The sequence below is a fragment of the Cetorhinus maximus genome, chromosome 4, assembly GCF_964194155.1.
Source record: "Cetorhinus maximus chromosome 4, sCetMax3.hap1.1, whole genome shotgun sequence".
In the NCBI taxonomy this organism is placed as follows: domain Eukaryota; kingdom Metazoa; phylum Chordata; class Chondrichthyes; order Lamniformes; family Cetorhinidae; genus Cetorhinus; species Cetorhinus maximus.
The window spans coordinates 168,600,008-168,623,592 of record NC_135882.1 but is presented as its reverse complement, the minus strand read 5'-3'; the positions used below and the strand labels follow the sequence as shown (position 1 = coordinate 168,623,592).

Below are 23,585 nucleotides of genomic sequence, written 5' to 3'. Positions count from 1 at the left end.
GATATTCATGTGTTGAAGCATTTAGGGACAAGTAATTAGGGATGAGTTATGAGGAAATACTCTGAGTGGAACATGTTCTTGTTGAAGGCATTAAATGAAAGGCAACATGACCTAAGACTTAGGCCTGATTTTTCAGCTCGGCAGGCGTGATCGGCAGTCCAGGAGCAGTTGGGAAACGGACCATTGACCGCGATCGGCCCCTGACCGCGATTTCATCCTGACTGGCCAATCAACGGCCAGCTAGAGTGAAGCGCGTGCTGAAAAGCTCAGCGCTGCTGGAGTTTGGCAGGAAGAGGGCGGGCGATGACGTTTCCACAGGCGCAGGCGAGCGTGTGAGAGAGCCCCCTGAAGGCAGACAGCTGCCTCAGGGAGCTGCAGACCTGAAATGCTCAAATAAAAGTTTAAAAAGCTGCAAAAAAAAAAATATCCATGCATCACAATCAGTCACTTGAAAATATAGCTGATAAAATCCTGTCTACAGGTATTTATTTTTATTTTATTTCATAACGGAAACCTCTTCCTGCCCTTGGATGAGGTTTGATGAAAAATGTAAAGGCCGCCTAGCCGATTCGCCCGTCTGCTAACCATAGGGTTGGATGGGCTCTGTAAAATGACAGACAACTGCGCTGTTAGTGGGCTTAATTGCCCTCTCAATTGTCGGTGGGTGCGCTTCCGACTTTTGTGTGTGCCCACCGACTGAAACATTGCGCAAGCGCAGGATGACATCGGGACGCTCGCCCAATGCCATCCTGTGCAGTTTCACACCTGATCGGGTTGGGCACATGCCGGACACCCGGTCAGTGTAAAACTCAACCCTTAATTAATATACTTGGAGGTGCAAGAAAATGTGAATGGATAACATTACACTAGTGTATTTCTTGCTAAAGAATCATATAGTCATCGATCAAGAATCTTTATTTTTATTTATTTCTGACATTGTAGTGACAGCTTCAATATTTATGCCAGAATATTCCTTTAAAATATGGCTTTGTTACTTTTACAATGTGGAACACAGGTAGCTGATTTGAGTAGAAATTAATCTTGCAATTGTAATAGGACTAGCTTTCCTAATGTAGTTTATTCTCTTTTTCTTTCCAAATTTTAGTGCTAATTGTTGCTTCTTGACCTCTGTGAGTGAATGTGAAACAGGCTCTAATTTGGATTTGAGATTGGGATTTGCTAGCACTAGACCTTCACTTTTATTTGTTTCTGTTCACACTTTAAGCTGGGCTTTTTTTGTTCTTTCATGGAATACCTGTGAATGGGGCTTTTTGCCTCCTGAACTGCCTTAAAAGCCTACTTTCCTTCTACTGCTCCTTCTGTTCCTCTAAAAAACAGAGGCCTGAATTTTTCGCTCCTTGAGCACGCGCAATCGGCAGGCCCGGGAGCGGACAGGAAATGGGCCCCGACTGCGATCAGTCCCCAACCGCGATTTCATGCTGGCTGACTAATTAAGGTCTGCCCAGTGTGAAACGCTTCTTCTGAATGGTCAGGAAGAGCCAGGCGGCGGCAGGGCCAGTGGGCGCTTTAAAACTGGCAAAGGCAGCTCCCTGAAAGGTGTCACGATGGAGCATTTAGAGTCCGTCCGGAGACTGGAACAATGGCCTCACCGGTGGCAGAAGTTTCTAATAGAAGAAATTACTTTAAATACATATATTGATCTACAAATTACTACTATGATAACTTCTAAATCCTCTATTCAATCTAACTCCCAGTTACACTTTCGTTAACATTAAGATACATAGATTTTAAAAGACCCAGGCAAAGAAACATGATATCCTGAACAAGTTGAATTCCAAGTGAGTTTTCTTAACTTCAGTCTTTTGAAGACGGCAGCTTGAGACATAGAGGTGCACAAAAGGAGATATTAGGCAATCAGTTATGCAGAAATGTATAACAAAAAAGTAGGAGTCACATGTAGGCCAGACCAGGTAAGGACAGCAGATTTCCTTCCCTAAAGGGCATTAGTGAACCAGATGGGTTTTTACGACAATCGACAATGGTTTCATCAGACTTCAAATTCCAGATTTTTTATTGAATTCAAATTCCACCATCTGCCATCTGACTCGGGTCCCCAGAGCATTACCCTGGGTCTCTGGATGACCAGTCCAGTGATGATGCCACTATGCCACCACCTCCCCGAAAAAAAGTGACTAAAAAAGCAGTACACTACAACTTTTATAAAATGCAAGATTCCACAAGGTAGATTCCACATTGCACCCAATTGACCACTATGTGCTCTCTTGAACACCATTGGGTACTTCAACAGGATAAGTTTCCAGTCTCTGAATGTTCAGCTGGTTTGCAACCATTTCCATTGCATCAATGCTCTCTTTGGTGGTAACCCCAATATCTTCAATTCAGGACAGACAACCATGCTGGCACTCTTTTACCTAGCAAGGCAAGTCTCTGAATGGCCCCTCAAGATCAGGCTACTCTCTGCAACTGTTCTTGATTAAAGCTCTGCACTTTTCCAGGAGAAATGTTAAGCACCTTATTAATGAGGCCCGTTCAACCTGGGTACTCTTGTACACAGCCAATAAATATTTTTCATTGCTCTTCAGCTCCTTCTTCCAAAATTACATTTTTTTGTGTCCTGGGTCTTTTGGCATTTAAACATTGCAGCACTGCCCCTCAACAGGCAAGATCCCTATGAAATGTGCTTACAATGTCAACACTGGAAACTTTGGTAGGATCAACCTGAGTGCAGTCAAACAGGTAAAAGTTTTACTTTGATATGCATGCAGTGTGGATCACGTGCAATCAGAAAATCTGAGCTTTCGTGTAGTCAGGCTATTTGAAGGGACAAAGCAACAAAATTTTTGTCTTTGACCAATGTTCAAAGGAGGAGGAGTAGGCTGATCATCATCACGAGCTTGATCCACCATTCAATTTGATCATAGATGATCTGTATCTTAACTCCATTCAGCTCCCTTCATTCCATATCCCTTGCTATCCTGGCCTAAGAATTTTCAATTGACTCTGAACCAGAACAGGTTTTTGGGGGACGAAGTTCCAGATGTTCAGGGCCACTGGATAATGATTGAGAGCAGAGCCTATAGCGGGTTTCCCTAAATCCACCCTGCCCCTCCAGCCCAGCGCTTCTTATCACATTCCTGAGACTAATTTAAAAGCCTCCACTGCTGCTTATACTGTGAATGTAGAACTGTGTACTCATTTGTATTTTTGAGTATCTCACACCAGAAAATGAATTTTTTGTTGAGCGTTGGGGAGATATAAAAACCATTTCTTAGTAAAAGATTTTTAAAAATTACTTTAGTGTTGAGCAATACCCAGTAATGTTTCTGGAGTTCCAAAGGAGTTTCGAAAGATAATTGGCAACTGTGAACAAATAAAACCAGTCGAGTGTATCAAAATAATTCTGGCACTGGAGTGATCAAAATAATATAATTATACACTTGAATAGGTATCAATAGGGTCACAAAGCCAGAGATCATGACAGCGTTAATTTTTAACCAATGTGGGGGGATTTTAGATGTTCCTTGTAAAATTACTTCAGTAAATTATCTGATCTGAATTTTTTCCATGAAAAGAAAGAAACACTTGGATTTATATGACACCTTTCACGACTTCAGGACACTGCAAAGAATTTTGCAATGAAAGGTGTCATCAACAGTGCTATCAAGCAGCGCTTGCTTAGCAATAACCTGCTCACTGAGCCCAGTTTGGGTTCTGTCAAAGCCACTCAGCTCCTGACCTCATTACAGCCTTGATTCAAACATGGACAAAAGAGCTGAATTCCTGAGGTGAGGTGAGAGTGACTGCCCTTGACATCAAGGCAGCATTTGACCAAGTGTGGCATCAAGGAGCCCTAGCAAAACTGGAGTCAATGGGAATAAGGGGGAAAACTCTCTGCTGGTTGGAGTCATACCTAGCACAAAGGAAGATGGTTGTGGTCATTGGAGGTCAGTCATCTCAGTTCCAGGACATCACAGCAGGAGTTCTTCAGGGTAGTGTCCTCAGCCCAACCATCTTCAGCTGTTTCATCAATGACCTTCTTTCCATCATAAGGTCAGAAGCGGGGATTTTCGCTGATGATTGCACAATGTTTAGCACCTTTCGAGACTCCTCAGATACTGAAGCAGTCCATGTCCAAATGCAGCAAGACCTGGACAATATCTAGGCTTGGGCTGACAAGTGGCAAGCAACATTCACACCACACAAGTACCAGGCAATGGCCATATCCAACAAGAGAGAATCTAACCATCGCCCCTTCACGTTCAGTGGCATTACCATCACTGAATCCCCCACTATCAACGTCCTGGGGGGTTACCATTGACCAGAAATTGAACTGGACTAGCCATATAAATACTATAGCTACAAGAGCAGGTCAGAGGCTAGGAATTGTGCGACGAGGTGAGCTCCTGGCTCCCCAAAGCCTGTCCGCCATTTATAAGGCACAAGTCAAGAGTGTGATGGAATACTCTCCACTTGCTTGGATGAGCGCTGCTCCCAAAACACTGAAGAAGCTTGACACTGTTCAGGACAAAACAGCCCGCTTGATTGGCACCACATCCACAGACATTTACTCGCACCGCCATCGACCCACAGTAGCAGCAGTGTGTACCATCTACAAGATACACTGCAGGAATTCACCAAGACTCCTTAGACAGCACTTTCCAAATCCATGACCACTTCCATCTAGAAGGACAAGGGCAGAAGACACATGGGAACACCACCACCTGGATCTTCCCCTCCAAGCCACTCACCATCCTGACTTGGAAATATATTGCCGTTCCTTCACTGTCGCTGGGTCAAAATCCTGGAATTCCCTTCCTAACAGCACTGTGGATGTAACTACACCACATGGACTGCAGCGGTTCAAGAAGGCAGCTCACCACCACCACCTCACGGGCAATTAGGGATGGGCAATAATGCAGGCCCAGCCAGTGAAGTCCACATCCCGCGAATGAAAAAAAAAATCCAAGGAGATACTTCTGAAGTCTGGTCATTGTTGTAATGTAGGAAACCTAGCACAGCAAGGTCCCACAAACAGCAATGGAGAAAATGATCAGATAATCTGTTCCAGGCATTGTTTGAGGGAGAAATGTTGACCAGCACACCAGGAGAAATCCCATCCGTGTCTTCAAATAATGTTATGTCCAACTGAGAGAGCAGATGGGGCCTTGGTTTAACATCACATCCGAAAGAAAGCACTTCGGACAGTGCAGAGCACCCTCATAACTTTACTGGGAGTGTCAGCCTAGATTTTGTGCTCAAGTCTCTGAAGTGGAACTTGAATCCACAGCATCAGTTGAGAAAGCTGCTAAAAAAGCAGACAAAATCCTTGGCTTTAGAAGTAAAGGATGAGGAGAGTCAATATAAAACAAAGGCTGCCAATTCTAAAGGAGTTGCATGATCAGAGAGAACGCAAATCATTTAAGGTGGCAAGGTAGGTTGAGAAAGTGATTAAAAAGGCATATGGATCCTGGGGCAGAATATTGTGCTCATGACGCGCGATGACGTCGGGCGAGCGTCCCGACGTTTTTGCGCACTTGCACCATATTTCGGTTGGTGGGCATGTGCGAGAGCTGGTAGCGTGCCCGCCGACAATTAAGTGGCCTATTAAGGCCCTTAATGAAGTAATTGATTCAAATTTTTCGCTGCCTGTCCAACCATTCGGTTTGCAGGTGGGCATAAAGGCCAAGCAGCCTTTGCATTTTTGGCGAAACCTCATCCACGAGCGGGATGAAGTTTCTACCAGTGATTTTTTTTTTAAAAAATGAGGGGACATGTTTTCATTACTTTTAATATCTTAATTTTTTATTTTAAATACCTTCAGCTCCCTGAGGCAGCTCTGTGTCTCAGGGATCTTTTACTGCGCGCATGTGTAAACTCCCGCGCTCTGGCTCCTCCTGCCCCCACTTCGGCAGCAGTGAGCGCTGCAGCGCGTGTTTCATGCTGGCTGGCCGATAGTTGGCCAGCCAGTGTGAAATTGCAGTCGGAACCCGATCGTGGGCAGCGGTTGACTCCCTGACCGCTCCCGGGCCCATCCGCGAGCCCGCCTGACCACCGGAAAATCTTGGCCTTGGACTTTATAAATAGAGGCATAGAGTACAAAAGCTATGAACCTTTATAAAGCACTGGTTCGGCCTCAAGTGGAGTGCTGTGTCCACTTCTGGGCACCACACTTTAGGAAAGACGTGAAGGCTTTAGCGAGGGTGCAGAAAAGACTTACAAGATTAATTTCCAGGAATGAGGGACTTAGTTACGAGGATAGATTGGAGAAGCTAGGGTGTTTTCCTTAGAGAAGTGGAGATTTGATGGAGGTGCTCAAAATCACAAGGGGGTTAGTCAAAGTAGATAGTCGTAATCATAATCATAAAATCAGAGTCATAGAGAGAGACTGTTCCCATTGGTCGAAAACCAAAGGACACCGATTTTAAGCTGAATGGCAAAAGAGGCAATGACAAGAGGATCTGGAATGCAGTACCTGAGCATGTGGTCGAGGCAGATTCAGTTGCGACTTTCAAAAGGGAATTGGATAAACACCTGAAGAGAAAAAACTTGCAGGGTTATGGGGAAAATGTTGGGGAGTGGAACCAGTTGAGCTGTTCCTGTGGAGAGCTGTGGACAGGTTGGGCCTTATGGCCCTCTTTTGTGCTATTATATGATTCTATGAGTTAAGATGTGGATCAGCCATGATATAACTGAATGGCAGAATAGACTCAAGAAGATGCCTACTCCTGTCCCTATATTCCTGTGGGTATGAGGCTACTACTTGCCTATAAAAGGCAACTTGACGAGCTCCTGAGAGAAGAGGATATCGACAGTTATAGGTGGTGAGTGGTTAGTCAGTTGAGACTATGTTTTGTTATGGACAGCCGCCATCCCTTGCAGCTTGCCTGCTTGACCACCTTAAGGGTTTGGGGGGGGGGAATTCCCTGAATCTACAATTTTTTTTCTCCCCGCTGTTTCTTTAACCTCTTTACTGAGGTTCTTTTCTCAGCCTCTTAGTATATTTCAGTACAGAGTCCTTTGGTACTTTTCCCTTGTCAAAATGGAGTATTAAGTTGCTGTGGAGGTTGATGTACATTGAAAGAATGAGAAATGTTAAGGCTTGTGAGAACAATGGGAAATGAGGATCAGTTTAACTAATTAGACCCACACTCAAAGATTATTTTGGAACTTTGCTTTTGCAACTTGTGTCTCTATTGGAACCTGGTTTCTTAATTTGCAGTGGATTGCAGACTAAGTCAAGAAGTTGAAGAGGGCCATTTTCAGCTTTGGTGTGGGCAATTTTCAGATCGTCCGCATGTTACTAATTGGCTGCATTTTCCTTTCTATTTAGGTTTCTATTAAGCATCCACTTTATAAACTGAATATATCACCCCAAAGTCTTCACCAGGACTCACTTCACATTTTATCTGAATTGTTTTTTATGAGTGAGAATATTTAATCAAAGTGTTTTATTCACGTCAGCTCCCGACTATAATTTTCATTTAACATGGCAAACTAGATTAGCAAAAATATTTGAGACACAGATTTTGCTTTTAGGATGCTATTTCTAAACGTGTATTTTGTGGAATGAGTATGACCGTGACCACTTTCCTACATTAGCTCTTATAACATTTTATGAACCTGCTTGTGGTTGGGAAAACAACAGTAAAACCGAATGCATCCTGTTTTGAATGCATATTGTGATTCTGATTGCAATCCAGCATTTTAGCAGTGGAATTTGCAGGGCATCATAAGGTTGTAATTTGTACAAAGTGTGGGTAATACCTCTATACATTGGCTTTTCGTTACTAATTGCCACTGTCATCTGTTCTTGTTCAAGAATCTCGTCCACTCTCTGTCCCAATAAAAGTAATGCAAAGTGCTGAAGAATGGAGCAGTCCAGAAGAAAGAATGAAGGAATTCATTGGATTAGTATGGGATGCAGTCAAACGCCTAACACTTCAGGTATGTGTCACTCCTAGGTACAGATGTGCTCCTATTTACTTTTAAATAATCTAAACAGTACTGTTCAGGATGCTTTCATCTCAGACTCTGCTGCCCATACCCTGACTCACACCAAATCCTTTTTACCCATCAGCCCTATGCTTGCTGACCTACGTTAACTCCAGGACCAGAAATGCCTTGATTTTAAAATTCTCATTCATTTCTCATTTTCAGTTCCCTCCATGGCCTTCACCCTTCCTCCAGCCCCACAGCCATTCCAGATCTCTGCACTCTTTCCAATGCTGGCCTCTCGTCCCACCATTGGCAGTCAGGCTACTTAGGGCCTAACCTCTTGGAATTCTGTTCCTAAACCTCCCCACCTATCTGCCTCTCTTTCCTCCTTTATGATTTACCTTAAAACTTATTTGCCTTTGACAAGTGTTTCGTCTCCGATCTAATTTTCACTTCTATGGCTCTGGGCCAATTTTTTGTTGTCTGACAATGCAATTGCAAGTTGTTCTTGGTGCTGGAAGCTTTCTTTGTTGAAGAAATAGCTCTCAGGTCATCTCGCAATATATGACTTTCAATGGTTATTGTTGTCTATTTGTGCACTTCAGTTTAATCCTTGCCAATTGCAGCATTTTGAGCTATACGGGCCTAGAAGATTGGAAAAAGCCTGCTGTTTTATTATTAAATTTGAGGGGGTGGCCTTCATCAGTCCTTCTGTCTGGGAAGTGCAAAAAACACAAGCAGTGGGAGAAGAAACAGCAACTTCAGGGAGTGAATAGTAGAGAAGATTGTTGAAGCAATCTGAGCTGAGAGAACTGTGGACCAGACTCCACCAGGGCAGAAAGAAGGAGCATCAGACAGTCAACTTGAGCATTTGGTGGGGTGGGAGGAGCCAGGGAACACAGGTTGGCGACTACTTTTGGGCATCTCACAATGCACCAACACCCATAAATCATGTGATGTTTGGAATGATTTTAAATACTTGTCCAATAATGTGGAAAATGTATAACTGAAAAGGAAAGTGATACTGTTGAACCTACAAAAGCGAGTTAATCATATGCAGCCCTCAAAACTTGAAACACATGGCCATGGGCCCCATTCCATTGGGCTGGACATCTTTTCTGTGGTAGGATCCAGTTATGCAGTACGTTAGTAAGACCATACAGCTTGCACCATTATGCAAATGATGATTTTCTTATTGATGTTAATTTCTGCTTTGGATATGTATTTATTTAACTACAATTCATAGAGTCATTGCAGCACTGAAGGAGGCCATTTGCCTCATCGAATACAAGCCTCCTTTCTGTAGAGCATTTCTATCAATCCCAATCCCTGGATATTTTAAAAAGCACAAAGTGTTGATTTTGAACTTCTATTGTAGAAAGACCATGCACATTTAGTTTTTGTTCAACACTCCAGGAAAATATTAATCGTCAGCATGTTTATCATGAATGTTGAAGGTAAATGGTGTCTTCAGAAAAATAAACATTGATTGACCTAATTTTTTTCATTCAATCTTTAAGATACTTTGTGGGTTTTGATTTTTCCCTTTGGTTTCTCAATTGTACAAAAATGTGAGGGGAGAAATCTGGCACATTCAAATTTAAAGGGCAGTTGTGATCTACTGAATTTACTCGCAATCCTTCCACTTTTCATCTGTCGTTTCTCATCGTCATTCTTTAGAAGTGTTGAACAGTAATGGTAGACATGTGTAGAACTTCTGTGAAATCTTGAAATTCTGGCTTAATGCCCTTCTGAATGGGAAATTCTACCATTGCCATGTTTTTGATGTTGTGGCAGAACTTGCTTCCAGGCTGCCTTTGATCAGCTGTTCTAAAGCATCAAGTAGGGCAAAACAGGAGTCTTAAGAATGCTCGCAACTTTGATAACATTTAATGCTCGCCAAGTCAATAAATTAGAGTATTTGTTAGTTGTTGCCAAGTGCCCTGTCCAATATTTGTCCCTCGATCAATGTGGTTAAAATAGATTATCTGGTCATTATTGCATTGCTGCTTTTTGGAGCTTGCTGTGTGAAAATTGGCTGCCCTGATTCCTACGCTTCAAAACTCACTTCCTTTGACTGTAAACTGCTTTGGGATGTCCTGAGTTCGGGAAAGGTACTATGTTAGGGGGAGGTGGTGGCGTAGTGTCAATGCCACTGGACTAGTAATCCAGAGGTCCAGGCTAATGCTCTGGGGACATGGGTTCAAATCCCACCATGGCACCTTGCAATATTGTTGTGAAAATCCATCCAATTCACTAATTCCCTTCAGGGAAATCTGGTCTGGCCTACATGTGACTCCAGACCCACAGTAATGTGGTTGTCCTCTAACTACCCTCTGAAATCACTTAGCAAGCCACCCAGTTTTAGGGTAAATAGGGATGGGCAACAAATGTTGGCCTTGTCCTGATGCCCACATCCCATGAAACAATAAAAAAAAAGAATGTGAGCCTTTCATTCTTTAGCTTGCCCTGATTGAATTTTGTGGGCCAAAAGTTTTAGAAAGGGCTGATTTTAGCACTATTACCTCATCCTAAATCCTAAACCAGAAGATCAAGATCCTTTGGTACTGGTAATTTGTGTTGAATGTAAATTAATAGTAACATAATTTAAACTTTAGAAATGGACCCCATACCCTCAGCCTACAATAGTCTTCAACATTGTGGATCACAAAGGCGGCCTTACACCATAAACTGTATGAATAGCGACAGAAACTGAAGCCGTTTCTAAAAGTGTTTCCTTTTCTACCATTCAGATGGTAATAATAATGTATGACAAAGTTAAAATGAGTAACTTAAGCATACTGGAATAGGCCAAAGGTAGTAGTGATTTCAACCTCTGATATATTTTGAATCATTCACAGTTCTCTTCATATTTAAAAGGAGGGTGTGTCACCTGAGCAAGATTTGCATTCACTTTAAGCTGTCACCTGTTCACAGATGTATTTTAAAAAAAAAGAATGTTTTGAAGAACTCAAACTTCTTCAGCCTTTGGAGTGTAAAGCTGCGATTTTTGGAGTTTTAAATCTCATTTAGCTATGGGATGCATGTACACTTTTCACGACAGTGCAAACAGTAATGCAGTTTATTAGTTAAGTAGCCAATCTCACAATGATTGTGCAGGTGGCCACTGTAAATATTTAACTGTTTTAAACATTTAGTTCCGTTTGATTTATTATCCTTGATGTTAATCCTGGCCCTGCAGGAAAGGTGTGGGCGAGGGAGCTGGGGGTGTTGGGTGTGGTTAAAATGGTACTTGAGATATGGGCAAAGGGAGTTAGGCCAAAAATCAGCCATGCTCTCATTGAATGGCAGAACAAGCTCAATGGCCGCTTCCTGTTCCTATGTTCCGATTGTGGCTAGGCTGAAACCATTGCTCTGTTTCAGCATTTCCACACCCCTTGCTGCCATTTTAAATAGAAAGGATGGTAGTAACGTAGCGGTAACTTCGCTGGACTAGTAATCCAAGACCCAGGCTAATACTCTAGGGACATGAGTTCAAATCCCACCTTGGCTACAGGACTTCAGTCAATAACGTATCTGGAATTGAAAGCTAGTCTCAGTAACCATGAAACTATCAACAATTGTCATAAAACCCCACCTGATTTACTAATGTCCCTTAGAGACATTCTATCTGTCGTCCTTATCTGGTCTGATTTCCAGATTCACAGCAATATGCTTGACTCTTAACTGCCCTCTGAAATAGCCACTCAGGTCAAGGGTGATTAGGGATGTGCAGCAAATGTTGACCTTGCCAGCGACACCCAATTCCATACAAACATATGAATTAGGAGCAGTAGGCCAGTCAGCCCCTTGAGCCTGCTCCGCCATTCAATAAGATCATAGCTGCTCAGATTATGGCCACATCTCCACTTTCCTTCCCACCCCCTACACCCTTTGATTCCCTTGTCAATCAGAATTTATCCAATTCAGTCTTAAAAATATTCAATGACCCTGCCTCTACCACAATATGGGGAAGAGAGTCCTACAGATTCATGACCCTCTAAGAGAAAAAAATGGGACACCCCTTATTTTTAAACTTTGTCCCCTAGCCGTAGTCCTTTCAGCATCCACCCTGCCAAGTCCCCTCAGGACCTTATATGTTTCAATAAGATTGCCACTCATTCTCCGAAACCCCAATGGATACAGGCTCAACCTATCCAACCTTTCTTCACAGGACAACCCCAACATTCCAGGAATTAGTCGAGTGTTATAACCGCAGTCGATGTTATTCGCTGAGCTAGCCAAACCCCAGAGGGAAACTAGTCTTACTGATCATAAGCTTTTTCTTGTATTTTGAAAACAAGGGGAAAACTACTGATCCCAGAAGCAGAGGGCAGACTTTTCAGTTTGACATGTGGGGGGTGGGCCCCGCACGTCCACGCGTAAAATGACGCACAGTGACGTTGGGCGAGCGTCCCAATGTCACCGCGCGCCATCGCGATATTTCACTGGCGGGCGCGCGATGAAGTCCGACACGCGCCTGCCATTAATTAACGGGCCAGTTAAGGCCCCTTAGTCTTCAATCGACGGCGATTTATAGGCGCCTGTGCGATCTTTGGGTCGGCGCACGGGCGCAACAGGCAGGCGGGTAGGAGACTTTTCTATGAACCTCATCCACGGATGGGATAAGAGGGCTCAGTGGGGTCGTCAATCTGCTTTGTGGAGTATTTATTGGAGAAAGTATTTTAAACTTGCCTGTGTGATCTGCAGCAGTTCAGAACGAATTCCAGCAGCTGTCTGTCTACTTTTAACCTTCAGGTCAGCACTCTGCAGTCAGGAATCTTTTGCGGGCCTGCAGCTTTCAGGAAGCCTCCCCTTAGCCTGGGTATGGGATCTGACATGCCCACTGGAGACAGCTCCTCTGAGGAGGAAGGGAGGGCTAGAAGGAGGAGGCCAGGAGTGCACATCCAGCCTCCCGAGGAGCCACCTTTGGGAGGAGAGGCGCAGGCACAAGGTGCGCAGGGCCAAGAGGTAGACCAAGGTGGGAAGGAGCCGCAGAAGACGCCACTATCCTGCTGCCAGGGTATACAGGCGACGAAGCAGTTTCCTCAATATGTCTGAGGTACAGTGCCAAAGGAGGCTCCGACTGTCAAGGGAGACAGTCAACTCTGTCAGATGATTGGCCCTGAGATCTCTCCTAACTGTGTGGGTGGGCACCCCATGCCAGTGGTTCTGAAGGTCACAGCTACCCTCAACTTCTATGCCTCTGACTCCTTCTAGAGCTCAGTGGGTGATCTTTGCAGTGTCTCCCAATCAGCTGTCCACACTTGTGTCAAGCAGGTTACAGACGCTATGTTCAAGCGTGCATTGATCTTCATCCCCTACCGCTGGGACCAGGCAAGCCAGGCACAGCGAGCCAGAGGCTTCGCGGCCATTGCTGGCTTCCCCCGCGTCCAGGGTGCAATAGACTGCACACATGTGGCCATCAAGGCGCCAGCAGGTGAGCCCAGTGCCTTAGTCAACAGGAAGGGCTTCCACTCCATGAACGTGCAGATAGTGTGTGATCACAGGATGCTGATTCTGCTGATTCTACAAGCATGTGCAAGGTACCCAGGCAGCTCCCACAACGCCTACATCCTCAGACACTCCCAGGTGCCGAGGCTCTTCAGTGCTCCAGCCCGGCTTGATGGATGGCTGCTGGGTGACAAGGGCTATCCCCTCAGAAGGTGACTCATGACGTCTCTCCGCCATCCAAGATCAGAAGCTGAGCAGCGGTACAATAGGAGCCATGCCTCCAAAAGGGCTGTGGTGGAGAGAGCCAACGGTCTTCTCAAGATGCGCTTCCGATGCCTGGACCGCTCAGGGGATGCACTCCAGTACCCCCCAGGTTGTGTCTCGGTGATAGTGGTTACATGCTGAGCTCCACACAATCTTGCGCTGGAAAGGGGGGATGCAGCGGACGATGAAGACGTCGCACATTGTCTGTGGCTGCGGATGCACACGATGAGTCCAGCACTGATGCTGAGGATGAGCACGCACAGAATAATGCTGAGGGGGTAGACGCTGACCCAGGACTACACCAAGGAGGCAGGGAAACCCATGAGGCTTTAATCCAACGAACCTTCAGCTAGCACAAATGGACCAGCAGCCTTGCCTGGCGCATCCATACTCGGCACCTAAGTGCAAAATCTGCCAGGTCATCAGCAGGAACTAAAGGCCTTGTACATAAATTTGAATGTCCAAACAAACACTCATGACAGTTTTCTGTCATACAGAACAAACCAGCCACCCTCAGCCATGGTCACACATCTGAATTTTAATTTTCAAATCAGATGATCTCCCAATTGTAAAACAATACTGCAAGCAAGCAAAAAGAAATTCTAAGCACCTAATCTTGGGCCAACACAAAAGCTCCAGTGAGAAGCCCGTGGTGTGCCTAATGTGTTTTATGTTTCCGTTTTCGGGTGCTACGTCTTGGTGCTGCCCCATTGCTCGGAGTGGCATCTGAGACAGCCTGCTGACTCTGCTGTCCTGTTGGCCTCGATGACCTTGGCGGCCATCCTCTGGCCCGTGGAGCCTGTGCTGGGAGCCCTTGGGAGTTCCACAGCTGCCATCTCCCAGTCGTCGCAGCCTCACCGGATGATACGGTCTCTGGGAGAGGGGCGGTGGAGCTGGTGCCCTCATCCGGAGCACCGTGGGAGGAGCCCGCAGAGACGACAGGCAGCTGCTGCACCGGTGTGAGGTCGCCTCGGACCTCCCTGCTCACCGTCGATGGATGGGCACCAAGTTAGGAAGCTTGATACCCGGACCATCTTCCACACTGGCAGCTGTGGCCAATGCCGCTGTGAGGGCTTGCAGGTTCGTGTGCCACCCCAAGAGGACCTGGTTGTTCTCCTGGAGGTGCCTCTCCATGAGAGTTGCCACTCTCTCCATGGAGGACGCATGACGCTCAGCCATGAGGCTCATTGCATCAGTGATGCTCTGTGTGGATGACTCCACCTTGGACACCAAGTGAAACATAGCCTCATGTATCACATCCAGATGCTCCCGCACATCCGGCTGCATTTCCTGCAGCTGCTGCATCGCGGACGACTCCAGAGGCACATCATCAGGCACCAACTGAGCATGTGCCTGGTCCCCTGCAGTCCTCCGACTGCTGGTGCCATCAGCACTCTCTATCTCTGCCCGCTCCTCCAGCGATTGTGAAGTGCCTTCTCCACTGTGCCCTGGGACACTAGCCGATGTTCCAGTGCCCACCGAGGTGCTAGTACCTGCGCTGGTGCCTGTCTCTCAGAAATGGTGTGACGCTGGTGAGACTTGAGGGCCTTCAGGTGTGCGAGGGGGCATCTGCAACTCCTCCTGCCGGCCCTGCTCTGATGATGCTGAAAGGAACAACAAGGACAGTGGATCAGTTAGTGTGCACACAGTGACAAACTTCATCCCTTTCCCCCAGCTCGTTATGTGCTCAACCTTCCAGAACCAATGGACACGAACATTGGTGGGGTGGTAAATAGTGAAGAGGATAGCCTTACATTACAGGAGGATATAGATGGGCTGGTCAGATGGGCTGATGAATGCCAAATGGATTTTAATGTGGACAAGTGTGAGGTGATGCACTTGGGCAGGACAAACAAGGCATGGGAATACACGATGAATGATAGGTAACGAGGATCAGAGGGACTTTGGTGTGCATGTTGACTGGTCCCTTAAGGTAGCGGGACAGGTACACAAGGTGTTTAAGAAGGCATATGGCATACTTGCCTTTATTAGCTGAGGCATAGAATATAGGAGCAGGGAGGTAATGTTCGAACTGTAGAAAACGCTGCTTAGACCAAAGCTATAGCTCTGCGTGCAGTTCTGAAATGCGCTTTATGGGAGGGATGTGATTGCAGTGGAGAGAGTACAGAGGATGTTTACCAGGATGTTGCCTGGCCTGGAGAGTTTCAGTTATGAGGAAAGATTGCGTTGACTGGGGTTATTTCCCCTGGAGCAGAGGAGATTGAGGGGGAACATGATTGAGGTGTATAAACTTATGAGGGGCATAGATAGGGTAGATAGGCACACCCTGTCTTTTCCCCTTGGCAGAGAGATCAGTAACCAGGGGGCATAGAATTAAGGTAAGGGGCAGGAGGGGTTTACAGGGGATATGTGGTGAGCACCCTTTGCACACAGAGGGTGTTGGGAACCTGGAACGCACTGTCTGAAAGGGTGGTAGAGGCAAAAACCCTCATAATATGTAATAAGTATTTGGATGTGCACTTGTGATGCCATGACATACAAGGCTATGGGCTTAGTGCTGGAAAATGGGATTAGAATACTTAGGTATGTGTTTGACCCACGTATCCTCGATGGGCTGAAGGGCCTTTTTCTCTGCAGCACACCTCTGACTCTGTCACTCTATGACCGAGCAATGTTGCAACAATAACTAATTTAACAATCATCAGTGCTATGGATGTTGGGAGGACATTGCGGATCTCACTGGCCTCAAATACCTGGCCGAGCCAGCCCAGCCTCACCGACACTAGTAGTCCTGGGTGCATGCCGCCTCTCCAGCTCAAGAGCCTCCTGTTCGAAGCAGCTTAAGATGAGGAGGTGTGCCTGTCCGCTTCCAGTCCTCGTACGCTCCGAAGCATTATGAGCATTCTTCTCCTGAGAAAGAGAGAACATCGTTCATTATGGAAAATTGCACATAGACTCTGCACGCGCACGCCGCACCCCAACCACAGTGGGCTATATCAGGCCTCCAGTGCCTCCTCTCCCCGCTACTGCTGATCACTCACACAAAGATAGTACGCCTACTCCCAATCCCCCCCAAAGGCCCCTTGGACACATGCTGCGTACATCACTTTAGGAACCACATGGCATTTGCTCTCATAGCAAGGATGCGCAACTATGTGCAGCGTCGAGGGCAGCAGATGGTTCTTTGCCGTGACACCTTGAGGCTCCCCTTTCACTATCTCATCACCCTGAATAGGACATGTGCTGGAGTTCTGAGTATGCGCCTAGCTACATCTCCTGCGGGTTGCCCCCAGACCAGTCATGTGTGACTAACAGCAACACATGGTGTGGGGGAGAACTCATCTCTTCATGAGCCACTCAAGCTGATCTAAGCATGGGCACTATCTGCTTGCCCACCCAGCAAAGGAAAAATGCCCAACATGATTCAATGCAGTCACGACAGTAAGATTTGGGGGGGAGGGGGAGGGGGTCCTCAAAGGCTAAGGCTACCTGCTGGGTTAAATGCCCAATGCCAACATGGTACTCACCCTGCCAGAGTGTGACGAATCATTGACGCGCTTACAGCACTGGATCCAGGTGCACTGCACCACATCGCGGGAGCTCACCGCCGCCTCCTCCCAGGCACGTTTGGTCTTGTTGGGGGGTCTCCTCCTTCCATCCTGGGGGACCAACGCCTCCCACCATGCTGCCAGCTCCTCGAGGAGGGCAGCAAGGCAATCATCTGAAAAATGAGGGACACATTGGCCCTCCGCTGGCCTACCCTTCAGCTTGCCCTGCTCCTGTGGCAAACCCTGCAGCCTGGCCTGTTCTTCTGCCCTTCCCTCCAGCCTGGCCTGCTCAGCCGACCCCCTGTGGTGCGCCCCCGAACTGGCCATTGTCACCAGCCTACAGGAGGCTGCCACCGGCCTTCTTTCAAACAGACTGCCGGGTCACCATTGGACCCGGCGGCCTGCGCACGCCCACCGCCGCCTGTACACTCCCGCTTTCCAAGGGAGTCGGCAAATATGCTGGCCGGGTCTTAATTGGCCCACCTGTGTAAAATGGCGGCTCAGACCCGATCACGGGTGGCGATCGGGTCTGCGCCCACCCCCCAACAACTGGAAATTCTGCTCATAGAATCCCAGTGACACTTTTAGGATTTTTAAATTAAAAGATTTGTTAAGAAGAAAAATGAAATTAAACACTCAAGATTAAAATTACACAATTGAAACAGTCTTACAAAACATTCCCTAAAAAAGCCCACTTGGTCAGAACACATAAGTAAACTACTTGGCAATGGCTCCCTTACAGATTTTTAACCATAAAAATCCAGCAATATTACCCAAGGGAAAAACTGCTGCTACTTTAATAACAATCTCTCACTCTGTTCCGAAATATGGAGGAAGTTCAGAAACAGACAACTTCCTGAAAACAAAGACTTTTCTCGCCTGAAACTGGATGGCTGCTTCAAATTCACAACTTTTCGCAGCTGAAAAGCCAAGCCCTTACCTATCATCTAATGCAAATCTTAAAACTTAAACCATTTACTTGTAATTCCAAATTCATCATAGCCTCTCATTACAAATGCATGTATCTAGCACTTTACCTATCACCGCTCAGTTCCCACAGACAAGGTGAATTTAATAACATTTTCCCAGTTTAATTACATGGACACACACACAGACACACACACAGACACACACACACACAGACACACACAGACACACCGTAAGCCAATATTGTAAAGGGTTTCATCTTCACACTGCCCCAATGGACAAACATGGAACGTCATATTCCACACAGGTGTGTACATTCTCGCAACCCACGTTGTATTACATGACTTATCTATGCTCAAATACATTACACTATGTTGTACATGCATCAACAAGAATACATATACAATTGTTTTGTAAGAATAAAGTTCATTCCAGTCCATTCTCAATTTCCCAACATCCATCTCCTTTTGAATTTAAGCTCTTGGCATCTGCAATTAAATTCTCTCCCAGGCACATGTACAATTTTGAAATTGTGTGGTTGCAATAACAAACTTCACTGGAACAATCTAGCATTTTTATCTCAAAACTTTTCCACAAACTTCAAAGGAGTGTGGTTAGTATCTATATCTGTTTTTGAAGAGTTATTTGCAACATGGACTTAAAAATGCTGCAAAGCTAAAACCAAAGTTAAAGTCTCTTTTTCTATAGCTGAATATTTCTTCTGATGCACATTCAACTTCCATGAGAAATATCCCACTGGTTTCTCCAGTCACAGTTCATCATTTTGTAGCAGCACAGCACCAACACCCACATCACTGGCGTCAACAGCCATTTTAAACTGCTTTGTATAATCAGGTGCTGCTGGAACAGGTGTGGTTAGCACAGCTTTCAAGCTGTCGAATGCATTTTGACACTCCTGTGTCCATTGGCATTTCCTGTTCTTCTTCAATGGAGTGGAGCAATTGCACTGCTGAAATTTGGCATGAATTTCCGATAATATCCGCTCATGCCCAGAAATCTCAAAACTTCCCGTTTTGTTGTACGCACTGGAACTCTATGATAGCTTTTAATTTTGCATCTCATGGGGCCACTTGACCATGTCCAACAGTGTGGCCTAAATATGTTTAGCAAATTCACTTTTAGCCAAATTTGCAACCAAATTGGCTTCCTGAAGTCAATCAAACAGTTCCTTTGAATGCCGTAGCTGTTCCTCCCAAGTTTGACTGAATATCTTTAAGTCATCAATATAGACAACACAATTGCTTAATCTTTCAATCACTTCATTAGTCTCTGAGATGTGGCTGGTGCATTTTTCATACCAAAGGGCATTACTTTACACTGATAAAGACCATTCAGTGTCAGAAAAGCTGATATCTCATTTGCCCTTTGATAAGGGTACTTGCCAATATCCTCGCAGCAAGTCAATTTTTGTAATAAACGCTGACTGTCCCACTTTTTCAATACAATCCTCCAATTGTGGAATAGGATATGAATCTGCCTTTGTCGCTGTATTTACTTTGGGGTAACCAATCCTTGTGATCCATCTGGTTTTGGCACCATTGCAATGGGTGAAGTCCAATTACTGTGACTGGGCTCTATGATGTCATTTTCAAGGATAAATTTAATTTCTTTCACATTTGAGCACATTTCGCTGGATTTAATCTATATGGGTGTTGCCTTATTGAAACTGAATACCCCACATCAACATCATACAAAGCCAAATTTGTCTTCCCTGGTCTATTTCAACAAATTGCTTTGTGCGACTGCAACAGCTCTTATAAATCACTTCGACAGTTTTCTGGAAGGCAACTTAATATCACATTTAGATTCTTAAGTACTCCCTCATTGTCGAATTTAATCAGAGGAAGGTCAATTTCAGAATCTTTAATTTCTGTTTCCTCCTCCTTACCGACAACTACCAGTATCCCCTTATGTTTATCCTCTCTTTCAAAGTACCTTTTTAGCGTTTTCACATGGCATACTCATTGACTCTTTCTTCTCTCTGGGATTTTTACTACATAGTTTACCTCATTCAGTCTCTTTTTGATCTGGTAGTTTACCAGACACTGGCAACAATACTAATACCTTTTTCCCCAGCCACAAAGCTATGAGCCTTTGTCTTTTTATCCGCATTTGCCTTTATTACTTGTTGAGATATCTTTAAGTGCTCCCCAGCTAGCTCACAGAATCACAGAATTTTAATGGCACAGAAGGAGGTCATTCGGCCCATCGTGTCTGCACCAGCTCTCCAAATGAGCATTATCCTATGAGCATTACCTCACATGCCCTACTTAGTCTTTCTCTGAATTTCATCAAATAACCCAGGAGAGTTGTTTCAGAACTTTGACTCACTAATTTCTCCTGAATCAGTTTGATGGTCTCTTTACTTCATGACCATAAATGAACGCGAAAGGACAAAACGCTTTTGACTCATTAGGGGTGTCCCAAATAGCAAACAACAAGACTGGAATCCCTCAATCCCAATCACGTGGGTAGTCTTGACTATATGCTCCAGTCATAGTCTTTAAAGTTTGATGCCCACATTCAGGGTGATAGGCTAATGACCTAAATTGCTTTATTCCAAGGCTGTTCGTTACGTCTTTAAAAAGCTGTGAAATTTGAACCCTGATCCGACTGTATTTCCTTTGGTAACCCATATCATGTAAAGAATTTGGTCAACTCTTCTATAATCGCCTTTTCTGTGATTTTCCTTAAAGGCATTGCTTCTGGAAATGTCGTGGACACATCCATGATTGCCAGTAAATGCTGATTCCCATTTTTAGCCTTAGGAGGGTTCCTACACAATCAACCAGGGCCCTACTAAAAGGGTCCCCAAAAGCTTGAAAAGGTGCAGTTTAATTACTGCTTGAGGTTTTCCCATCACTTGATATGTGTGGCATGTTTGACCGAATTCAAATACATCTTTATGTAGTCCAGGCCAATAGAAATGTTTTTGTATCTTAGTTTGAGTTTTCCTAATTCCCAGATGTCCAGCCCAGGATTTTATGAGCCACTCTTAAAATTTCATTGTGGTACCCAGATGGTGTCACTACTTGGTGCACTATCACCCACTTTTCACCTGCCAGGACATTTCCTCATTAACACATTGTCTTTAAGGTAATAACATCCAGGAATGTATTCTGCTTCAGTTTCAGAATAAGCTGACTGGTATAACTGCTTTAAGTCTGGATCCTGTTGCTGTAACTCCACTAACTTCAAGGAACTAAACACCTCAGTTTCATTCTCTCTAATCTTCTCTTCCTGAGTAATCTTTTCAGAGATTGCTCCAACCAACTGAGGTTCAGTATCCTGTATTTTAGAATTTTCCTCTTCCTATTAAAGTTTGTCTATCTGTGACCTCATCACTACACAATCTGGAAACAATTCAGGATGCTCCTTCTGTAAACCACTTGATTGCATCTCAGCAGGTTCCTCTACTATAGTAGGTGTAGCCAATATTTGCGATCCAGCTATATCTTTCCCTAGAATAAATTGAATTCCTGCAATGGACAATTTCTCCACCACTCCAGAAATCAGCTCTATTGTTTTCAAAGCACTCTTTAAATTTACTTTATATAATGAAATAGGCTTGAATCCTTCACGAATTCCACTAGCTAACACTTTCTCCTGCAACAAACCTTCTGGACAGCAGATGGCATTATTCCATAACACTAATGACTGGCTAGCCCCTGTATTTCTTAAGATACATTCTTTCCTGCTCTCCCTGGAACACATGGATATACTTTCTCTTCGCATATAAAATCTTTAAACATCTCTGTAACTTGCCCTTCAGAACATCCTAGCTGTGAACACATTCCTACCTCTCTAACTAATACTGACTCTTCCTTTTTCAACTGTACAAAGTCTGCCTTGCACCTGGATCTCAGATTTCACAGCACTTTTACTTACAGAACTCTTCTGACTTCTTATCACTGCAATCGCTTTCTCATTTAACCTCCAACAATTTGATCTTGTATGTCCAGCCCTGTTACAATGGTAGCATACTACTTTTCTTTCTCTGCCTTTGCCTTCTACTTTCCATCTCTAACAGACAGGTGCCCTTCAACTTGTTCCTTATTAGAGGAACAAGTTGAAGGGCTAGATAGAAGGTTCTTGATTGGTAAGGGGATTAAAGGTTAGGGGGAGAAGGTGGGAGAATGGGATTGAGAAACTTATCAGCCATGATTGAATGGTGGAGCAGACTGGATGGGCTGACTGCCCTAATTTCTGCTCCTATGTCTTATGGTCGTAATACTAATGCTTTTACCATCACTAGCTTTTCTATATCTCCAATTCCCTTGCTGACTCCCATATGATCCTTTCCCACACTCAACTGTCCATGTGAAATATCATAAATATTGGCTAAAATAGCAGCTCCCCTGATCTTTTTACTTTGTCTTTCATCTGAATATGTCTTGACAGTTACTGGAATAATATTTCTAAATTCTCCCATAAGCATAATCTCTCTCACATTTTCAAAAGTCTTGTCTAACTTTAATGCCCTAAACCATTGACCCCAGAGAGTTTCTTTTTCTCTTGTAAACTCTACAAATGCTTGATTAGATTTCATTTTTTTACAGTCCTAAACTTCAACTGATAAACAGGGCAATCTCATAAGCATTTAGTATTGCCTTTTTACTACCTCGTAGACTGCAGATTGCTCCTCTGATAAGCTAGCATACACATTCAATGCTGTACCTGGGAAATCCTAGAGGCTCTTGGCAGTCTGGATGACCATGTGTGCAGGAGGTGCCTCCGACTGGAGCAACTTGAGCTCCGGGTTTTGGAGCTTGAGTGGCAGCTGGGGGCACTATGGTACGTTCATGAGGCTAAGAGGTTTGTGGATAGCACGTTTCAGGATGTGGTCACCCTGCAGCTTAAGGAAGTGCAAGCAGAGAGGGAATGGGTGACCGCCATACAGAAGAAGGGGACCAGGCAGGTAGTGAGGCAATCCCCCAAGTGCATCTCGCTCGCAAACCGTTTCTCGGCCTTGGAAAACGGTGAGAGTGATGGTTCCTCTGTGGAGGCCAACCAGAGCCAAGGCCATGGCACTGTGGGTGGTCCAGCTGCTCAGGGGGAGAGGAAGAAGTGTGGAAGGACAATAGTAGTAGGGGATTCATTAGCGAGGGGAGTAGACAGGCGCTTCTGTGGCCATAGATGTGACTCCAGGATGGTATGTTGCCTCTTGGGTGCCAGGGTCAAGGATGTTACAGAACGGTTGCAGGGCATTCTGAAGGGGGAGGGTGAACAGCCAGAGATCGTGGTCCATGTTGGGACCAATGACATAGGAAGATAGAGAAATGAGTTCCTGCAAGCAGACTTTAGGATGTTAGGTAGGAAAATGAAAAGCGGGACTTCAAAGGTAGTAATCTTCGGATTATTCATGCTGCCACGCAGTAGTGAGTATAGGAACAGAAGGATGGAGCAGGTGAATGTGTGGCTGGAGAGATGGTGCAAGAGGGGGGCTTTAGATTCCTGGGGCATTGTGACCATTTCTGGGGGAGGTGCGAAATT

The 23,585-nt window shown here is 45.0% G+C and overlaps 1 protein-coding gene across 3 annotated transcripts in view; it reads left to right on the top strand.

The window, feature by feature from the left end:
• Window positions 1–23,585, top strand: part of vps13b (vacuolar protein sorting 13 homolog B) — a 1,109,808-nt gene that overhangs the window by 629,404 nt on the left and 456,819 nt on the right. For all 3 annotated transcript variants that reach the window (XM_078541117.1, XM_078541119.1, XM_078541118.1), the window contains exon 22: window positions 7,802–7,926. In XM_078541117.1, coding sequence (XP_078397243.1) covers window positions 7,802–7,926 — 125 coding nt within the window. The remainder of the gene's footprint in view (window positions 1–7,801; window positions 7,927–23,585) is intronic.